This window comes from Microcebus murinus, chromosome 15, assembly GCF_040939455.1.
Source record: "Microcebus murinus isolate Inina chromosome 15, M.murinus_Inina_mat1.0, whole genome shotgun sequence".
Lineage (NCBI taxonomy): Eukaryota > Metazoa > Chordata > Mammalia > Primates > Cheirogaleidae > Microcebus > Microcebus murinus.
In genome coordinates this window covers 24,436,467-24,445,701 of record NC_134118.1, presented here as the reverse complement: position 1 = coordinate 24,445,701, position 9,235 = coordinate 24,436,467, and the positions used below count along the sequence as shown (strand labels likewise).

Here is a 9,235-nt window from a genome sequence, read left to right as displayed (position 1 = left end):
ATCTTCAGTGGTTCTGTATCGACATTACAGTTAGATTTGCGGAATTAGAATAGTAGAAAGTTAATTCCCTTGGATTCCCTCTTCCACAAAGAGAAGAGGGGATTCAAAAGTGAATCAATTCATCCAATCAGAATCTTCAGAAATTCTCCAATCAGCTAATTGATTCTTCAGCCAATGGTTTCATTGCGCGGGGCTTTTGAAAATCAACAAGGCCAATCAGAATGTTTCTGAGTATATATAAAGGCAACCGCTTCCAGTTTCGTTGCCAAGTCTGTGCTCTTTCTTGCCCTTGTCTCGAGATGGCGCGCACAAAGCAGACTGCGCGCAAGTCCACCGGCGGGAAGGCGCCGCGCAAACAGCTCGCTACCAAGGCGGCCCGCAAGAGCGCCCCGGCCACCGGCGGCGTGAAGAAGCCCCACCGCTACCGGCCTGGCACCGTGGCCCTGCGCGAGATCCGCCGCTACCAGAAGTCTACTGAGCTGCTTATTCGTAAGTTGCCTTTCCAGCGCCTGGTGAGGGAGATCGCGCAGGACTTCAAGACCGACCTGCGCTTCCAGAGCTCGGCGGTGATGGCGCTGCAGGAGGCTTGTGAGGCCTACCTGGTGGGCTTGTTCGAGGACACCAACCTGTGCGCCATCCACGCCAAGCGAGTGACTATCATGCCCAAGGACATCCAGCTCGCTCGCCGCATTCGTGGGGAGAGAGCGTAAAGCTCAGCAATGAGTTTCCTCAAAGGCTCTTTTAAGAGCCACCCACTTCTAACTTAAAATAGCTGTGACTGCGCTCTCTTTATGCTGTGATTCTCGTGTTGGAGGCCATTTGTTTTGGGGCATTTAAGCAAAGATTTGCGTTTTCGTGTGTCAAGTTGGCTTGGATTTGTTTTCTGGCAGTTTCCTGGAAGCTTTAGTTAGTTTAGGTGTATTCCTTTGTTTTAAGGCTGGGCTTGACAAATTTTTTGGCGTGTTGCATCTGGTAAACTACAGAGTAGTTTGGAATGGGGGCAGTAATCGCTAATAGGTCAAAGTTTTGGTCAGCTGGGTACACAATATAAAGTTCTTTGCCCGCATAGGTTGGATTCTGGTCAACAACATGAGTAGGTGTTTGCAATTCACCTCTTAAAATTCTGTTTTCACAGCTTTGGGCATTGGTCGTTGGGAAAGGTATGTAGACAAAGGTAAGCTTGGTGCTTTCTCATGTCTCAAACCTCAAGTTATTTGCTTATTTATGTTTTAAAAAGACAAATTTTGGCTTTAACGTGAAGTGTCTTTTGCTGATAGTTGGCTTTATATAAAAAATTGAACCTCTCCAAGATTCCTAAATGAATTTATTGGTGGTAGGACCCAAAGCAAAATCGATGGCTTCTACATTTGCTACTCAAAAGTGTGGTACCAGCCTACTGGTAGCATGGGCATTATCTGGGAGCTTGTTAGAACTGTAGATTCCCAGGGCTACTGAGTCAGAATGTGCATTGCACTGTTTACCTCAGATGATTTTCATGACTATTAAATCAGTAGCCTAGGTTGTTTTGTTTTCTGGTGTTTTAGGTTTCATCAGTAAAAACAGACTGCCTGTAACTCTTACCAGAGTTGAGTTTTTGCAAATTATATGCTTATCTATGTAATAGCATGAAATATTTTCTAAAAAAAAAAAAAGAACGCAGCAAGAATCCCCTAAGATAGTTTGATTTCATTAAAGATCAGTGGTCTCAATGTGACATTACAGCTACCTGGTGAGGCTTTATAAAAATATCTTTGGGGTTCAATCAGGACTAATTTAGAGTCTGCAGGGTGGGTCTAGGACATAGTAATTATTAAAATTCAAAAAAAATAAAATAAAATTCAGGTGCTTCCAACAAATAGCTGGTACCGTGACTCAATGCTACATAAATTCCCATACTTTCAATTAGCTACTGTTTGACTGTAGGTTTAGCACCTAGTTACCTAATTGAAACAGGCTTTTCTCCTAATTTGCCTTCAGAGAGAATAATCGTGATCTCCAAGAGAGGACTTTCTGACTTGCTTGACAACTATTTAACTCACTGCAACTACTCAAATAACACTTGGCTTTTATAACAGTTTCTGAGGGTGAGGCCAATGTAAGTCTATGCTAAGATACCAAGCCACTTTCGGTGTAGTGATTGGCAATATCTGGTTTTTAGGGATGCTATAAGGAGGAGCAGATACCATCATGGGCCTTCTGGCAGACAACCGAGATACCTTTCTATCTTCATATGGGGCCATACGGATTAACACAATGTCCTTTTTGGGTATCCAGCTGGTTCTTTCCCATGCCTTTAACTGATGTAGTTAGAAATTTTTTTTTTAATATTGTTTTTATTTAAAAAAATTGTTATGTGACATTTCAGAATATATGGAAAAAGAGATAATAGTTTAATAAAATCCACATAGTTCTCATCCAGCTTCAACATCAACATTGGCCAAATATGTCTTACCTATACCACTTCATCCTACTACCTTGATTTTTTTGTAAAGCAAGTAACAGTATTTTGCCTCTCAATATTTTAATACATAGCTGCTGTTTAAAAACCTAATTATGATGCTATTGTTATTCTCATAACAAATATTTCTTTAACATTGAATTTTAAAATTTATTGACTGTAAACATAAGTATGTATGTATATATTTTGAGACAGGGTCTCACTTTGTTGCCCAGTGCAGTGGTCCAATCATAGCTCTCTACAGTCTTCAAGTCCCTGGGCTCAAGTGGTAAGATCCTCCTACCTCAGCCTCCCAAGTGGCTAGGGCAACAAGAAAGAACCATCATCTGTTCTCAGCTAATTAAAACTTTTTTTTTTTTTTTTGTAGAGATGAGGGTCTCACCATGTTGACCAGGTTGATCTCAAACTCCTGGTTTCAAGTGATCCACTACACCCAGCCTACTCCAATTATATTTGTTGTGAGTTTACAATGGGAATACACCCAGGGAACAAAACAGACAAAATTCTCATGTAATTTACATTTGGCTCTGGGATACACAGAAAATAAACTAGATAAGTAAATATAACATGTAGTATGTTACATTGTGAGAGAGAGAAAAATAAAGTAAGAATAAAGAGTGTCATGGGAACTGAAATTTAGATGAGGCAACCAATGAAGATCTCACCAAGAAGATAATATTTCAGTATAGAGCTGAAAGATCTTGGTGAGGAAGCAACGTATCTGTATGTCTTCAGGGAGAAGAGGAAGGAGAGTGCTGAGATACCAGAGTGGCTGTGTGGAAGAAGCAGAGGACAGACAATAGGAAATTAAAACAGAAACAAAAAAAAGCCAGACCATGTAGGTGCTTGCAAGTGTAAAGGAAGAATAATTTTTCTTTCAACCCCCACCCCTCACATAAGTTCTTAGTTGAAACAAACAAGCAGTTTACTAACATGTATATTTCATATTTACATGGGAGACATCCAGAGAATGAATACTTAAAGAGGTGACTTTGAATTTCAGCTTATGTAGTATCTTCAACAAAGAACAGTAAATTTTTAGAGAAGTGTGACAAGGCAAAGGGATAGGACTCTGAATCTCTAGGGGCAGCAACTTTGAGGAAAGCAAATAAATGACAGATGAAGGCTAGTTAGTAAAGCTTGCTTTGCAGTGCTTTGCCAGTTTCTCTGGTGTATCTCCAGGCCAGTAATGTTCAAAACTATCACAGTGGTTAACTTTTTCCTCCCTGATAGAAAGGGGTGCAGGATATCTTTTTGTCTTTGTAAATCTCTGTCCTTGTTTTAGGCAAATAGAACAGAGAGATTTCCTGTATCTGCTGCTTCTTAATTGTCTTCAACCCAACAATCTTTTTATATTTGGGGATGGCATATTCTGGTTTTCCACACAGGCTACTGTAAGAAATTTGGCTTTTGTACCGGATGAGATGCAAGGCTCTGAGAGGAGTTGAACACAAGAGTTTTTATGTTTCATTTAAGCAAGTTCTGCTTTATTTGGTCTGAACTAATAAAATACTAAAATTTTTTTATGACTTTTCTGAAACACTGCTGATTCTTTGTTTTGTTTTCCAGAGTCAAGAAAACATTTTTCTCTTGAACTATTTATAGCTTACAACAAATTGGTTAAATTATAGTTTCATGAGCAAAATCTGAAACATTTATCTTCGTCTCTACCTGATTTCTCCAGAATTTGGAAACTATTTGTGAATGTTCTTGATTTGTGGAAGTATAATTATTTAAATATACTGCCACAAATTTAATATAAACATTAAATATTAATATAATAAATATTAATATAATAAAATAAATATTAAATGATAAACAGTATATTTATTAATATAAATTTAATAAGAATCTGTTTTCTTTTGTAACAGGACACAAATGAAGGCGCTGTTTATTTTACCAAAGCTTTGACTGGAATGGCATATTTTCAGATATGCCCAGACTATATTGTAGAATTGAGATTGATTTTATAGAGCTGGTAAAACCCCCTTGGAAAGACTGGCCTGATAATTTGTCCTTTACAAGGTTCCTGACATGTGATAGGTAAAGAATGTCACTTTCTGACAGGTCCAGGAACCTCAAGTTATTTTGAGATTGCTAGAAGAGAGAAGTTCCCCCAATTTATACAGGTATTTATAGTCTGATGGCAAAAGCTTGGTTAGGCTGAGATACCTTATGGAAAGATTCCAGAAAAAACAATTTCAAAGAGCCTAGCCAGGTGGCTCAGGCCTGTCTGTAATCCCAGCACTTTGGGAGGCTGAGGTGGGATGATTTCTTGAGGCCAGGAGTTTGAGAACAGCCTGGGCAACATAGCAGACTCTATCTCTACGGAGGTGGGGGAGTGGAATTAGCCAGGCATGGTGACACATATCTGTAGTCCTAGCTACTCTGGAGGCTAAAGCAGGAGATCACTTGAGCCCAGGAGTTTGAGGCTGCAGTGAGCTATGATTATACCACAGTACTCCAGCCTGGGGGTGGCAGAACAAGACCCTGCCTCAAAAATTAAATGAATGAATGAATAATAAATAAATGAAGCCTATTTGGCTAATAATTATTCTTTCGGTACCTTATGGAAATAAGCCAAGTATGAGACTAAAATTTATTTTGTGTGTAAATTGGTCCTAATATTTATCCTTGATAAAAATAAACTAGAAGAGAGGAAAATTATGTTTCAGTAAAAAACTAGTATACTTAGGTTCTAGCCTTATTCAGTGTTTTTGAGTGTTTATCCTATAAAAATTCAGGACTGAATCCTGAATTTTTTCCTGACAACAAATCTTCAAACTAATGTTTTCCAATTTTTTTTTCCATTTTTTAACTTGGATTCAATAAAATTGATACCGCCTTTTTCCTGAGGCCCCTACAAGTTGAAATTCATCTAGCACCCCAAATGACTACCCTCCAGGAAGCTGGTATAAGATCAACTTCATCCGTATTGGATAGGACTATCTGAGGTCCTGCTGGTAAAATTGATTCATTGACTCAGGTTGTTTTAGATAATAAGATAGTCTTAGATTACATCTTAGCTGAGCAGGGAAGAGTATTGCATGTTCTACTTACGTGAATATATCTACAGAGATAACTCATTTAAAAAATATTAGAAAACAAGCTCCCTGAGGACTGGTTTTCTTCTTTGTTTTCCTAGATTCCTCAAGGAATATAGTCCAGGTTTTCTGGATTGCTAAATTTAGGCATGCCAGTCGTGCTAATTTTACTTATACTTTATATTGTAGCCAAATGTGTATTAAAATGTTATAATAAAATAGTGACAAAAACCAGGCCTAGGACTCAAGAACATCTCTAGCTTCATGCTAGAAACTTTCTCTCCTCATATGCTAGTCCCCCATCTTTGCCCTAATTCAGCATAAAGTAACCAGAGTATTCAGCATTCCTGTACCCCTCAATATTGAGAAGTAACATAAAGACAAGGGAGGACTGAGACAGAGCAAGGACCCCTCTTAGGAACCTGCCAGGCTTCCCAAGCTTGGAAATAAAGGAAAATCTTGAGTTTCTTTAGGGAGAGTTCTGGGACCTAGCTAGCCTTGAAAAGTTAATGGAAATAGCAATGGCTTTCCAAGCAAGCCACAGTCAGGAGGTGTAGTGATTCTCTATGGAAACTAAAGATGGCATCTTAATAATATATATGTTCTTGAGTTGTTCAGAATCTCCCACCAGTTGGAAAATGCAGATAAGGGGGAACTGAGAAATTGAACTCTGACTGCTCTTCTTTGTTCTACATTTCTGGGAGCCTGGACTCACACTTATCTTAGCATTCCTTTGTGTTAATCAAGGAATCACTGAATCCACCTATGACCCACAAGCCCTTACTTTAGGATATCCTGCCTTTTGGGCCAGGCCAATATATAACATCCATGTATTAATTTACAATTTTGCCTGGCTGAAATGTACCCCTGCCTTTAAAAACCCTGGTTAGTAAGCTATCGGGGAGTTCAGGTCTTATGCATTAGCTGCCTGATCTCCTAGCATGGTACCATGAAATTAAAATGTCTCTTTCTTCCACTGCTACTCTTGGCTTCAGTATCTGACTTTGCTATGCCTGGTGAGTAGACCCCAATTTTGTTCAGTAACAATGAGTTCCCAAGTACAAAGAAAACTGCTCATCCTATTGCCAATAGAACTGTATCTTAAAATCTCCATAATGGTTATATGATGGCCAAATCCGTAACAAAACAAATAAATTAAAATTATTTACAATGAAGGTGATACATGTTCCCTAACTACTGATCCTGCGCTCTAAGTAAAGCTTGGCAGAGAAATCGAGAGATTGCATCTTTCCTAAATCATTCATATTGAATGAGACTATAGTTTAATATGAGATCCAGAGATTTTATTTATCGTGTGTGAACTATTACTTTCACTTCTTTTGTAAGTGCTTTTGGAGGAACCAACAGGTGTCTAGGGGTCCTTAAGGATTTACTCAGAAAACTGTATCTGGGGAGCAACATCAGTACCACAGGGTCTCTATTTTCTCCTTGAGCTGTTTTGATTGAGGGTCCAGGAATCAACATATACAACCAAACAGTCTTATCCTTAGTTTACATCCATATTTGAAAGATCACTGGGCTGGGGGCAGAAGTCCTGTTGAGGACTGAAGAAGGAGGCAGAAGTCCTGATTGAGGTGATTATAGCTTCTTTTCTAGTTAACTCTTGAGAAAAAACTCGGCCACATTTTGCTTTCTTTCTGACCCATAAAATCTTATCTTTATTCTATAGATGGAGTGTCTTGAACCTGAAGAAGATCTAGCAATAAGTGACTACATTTCCTTTTAGAAATTAGAAATCTGGCCTCTGCCTTGGTGTAGGGTATTTTATAATCATTGTGAAAATTACTCTATGATGCAGATGATGCAGTAAGCTGAATAATTCTCCATAATGCCTAAAGTCACCCAGCTAATAAATGAAACAAATTCAACCTAGGTCGTAGCCCCCCCCCCCAAACACTTCTAATTTTAGTCATATTCCAATGCTGTTCTGTAGTTTTTGAAAATAAATAAAATTTAAAAGCTGTTAGAACCCCTAAAACACTTTAAACTTTGAGAGAGATGTGACTGTCATCTGAGCCACATATGGTTACAACTTTTGTCTCTCAGATTACAGATTGTTTTCTTATTTTTCTTGTTCTGTGCAATTAGTAGAGAGAATTAAGCAATGTCAGGGACAAAAACCTCCTGCCTCTTTAATTAATGACCCTTGTTAAAGATTAATTTCTCCTTTGTTACCATGCTTTCCTTAGACCAGATGACAGAAAACCTGTGATTCTTACACCGTCTATTAAAAAAGTTAATTGTACCCTTCCCCCAAAGAAACACAGCTTATAACCAATAACTATAGCTTTAACTATGTGCCAACCTTGTATAAATAATGTAATCCTAAAAATTTCTGTCTCTGCCTTTAGAAATGAAATCTTCCCTATTTTGAAATGCTGACTCCATTCCTTTGGAGTTGTTTCATGTTGGTTAATTCTTATATTTTGTGCTTGAATAAATTATCTTTACATTAGTTTCTGATCTTTTTGATTAATTTAGGTCTATGTGTTAATATACATTATTGTTTCCTCTGTGAGATAATATTTCACGTCCTAGATAATGGTGACTATTTCTAGTTCACCTTTGTGGTTTGACTGAATGATAATTGCATTTAAGTAAAGTGAGCATTTTAGATATGCAAGGTCTTGAGGAACATGGCAAGGTATCTTGAAAGGAAAAGCTGAGCTGTTTAAAGCAAAAGGGAAGGCTGAAACTAATGCAGGGGGAGTCAGTGCACAAAGATCATTAATGTCAATAGGTATGTCTTCTGAGTGAGTTGAGAAAATCCAGCAAAATAGAAGACAGGGCTATGGCAGATAGATTTAGAGTTTGTATAACAGATTGTTGAACCTGGAATAGAGATTTAAAACAGTAGGGTACCACTTCAAATAGCCCACCCTCATTCACTGTAGGCACTGAGTCTGACCACATAGTCCTGCCTTCACTTTTCCCTGTGTTTTTGATTCCCAACCCCTATGCTGACTGCAGACAGCTACCTTTGGACTTCTAGCACTGCATGATAAAATGAAATTTTGATTCTAATTAGAGTTATACTGTTTTATTATCTTCGAACTGAAGCAACTATCGCCAATGTTTATAATTTCTTTTTTTTTTTTGTACTGGGAAGCTACTGTGTCCTCCTGAAAATATAAGAATTCACCAGTCAGCCTCTAAGAGCTATTCTCTTATTGTCTTATCTATACTGATTTTAGGCATGAGTTGTGGCAGGGACTGCCACATAATTGTTCCCTAACATTGATTTTCCTTTATTATTCAATAAATTCCCCAAACTTCCTGTGCACCTAGGTGTATCCATTGACTATTTTTGATCAGTGATATGTTAGTGAAGGTGACATTATACCATCTTCAGGGTTTTGCAGGGGAGGGAAGATTTTCCTCTACCTTCTGATGGTTCAGTAATTAAGTCTGTGAAATAAACTGACAGCAGGCAGATTAACAGTAGACAAGGTATACAAATTTATTATGTGCATGGGGGCATCACATAAAAAAAGGTGAATACCCTAAAACCTAGTGATATCTAGAAGCTTATATATATCCTTTTCATAGGGAAAAGAGAGACATGTAGGTAACTTAGGAGAGAGTAAATAGGTTTTAGGAAAGATGAATGGGCCCTCAGAAGAATCTGTGGTAGCCTGAGACAGTCTGTTTAGATGGCCTTAACTTCCAGTCTTTTCTCCTGTGACATGAATTTAATCTTTCCTAGTTGATA

At 38.1% G+C, this 9,235-nt stretch overlaps 1 protein-coding gene across 1 annotated transcript; it reads left to right on the top strand.

Annotated features, from left to right (window-relative positions):
- Positions 1-95: 95 nt before the first annotated feature.
- On the top strand, positions 96-8,515 carry LOC142876332 (histone H3.1-like). Its single transcript, XM_076010520.1, has 2 exons — positions 96-1,160; positions 7,193-8,515. Exon 1 carries the CDS (start codon positions 222-224, stop codon positions 708-710), a length of 489 nt encoding a protein of 162 aa, XP_075866635.1. The 5' UTR covers positions 96-221; the 3' UTR covers positions 711-1,160; positions 7,193-8,515.
- The last annotated feature ends 720 nt before the right edge of the window (positions 8,516-9,235 follow it).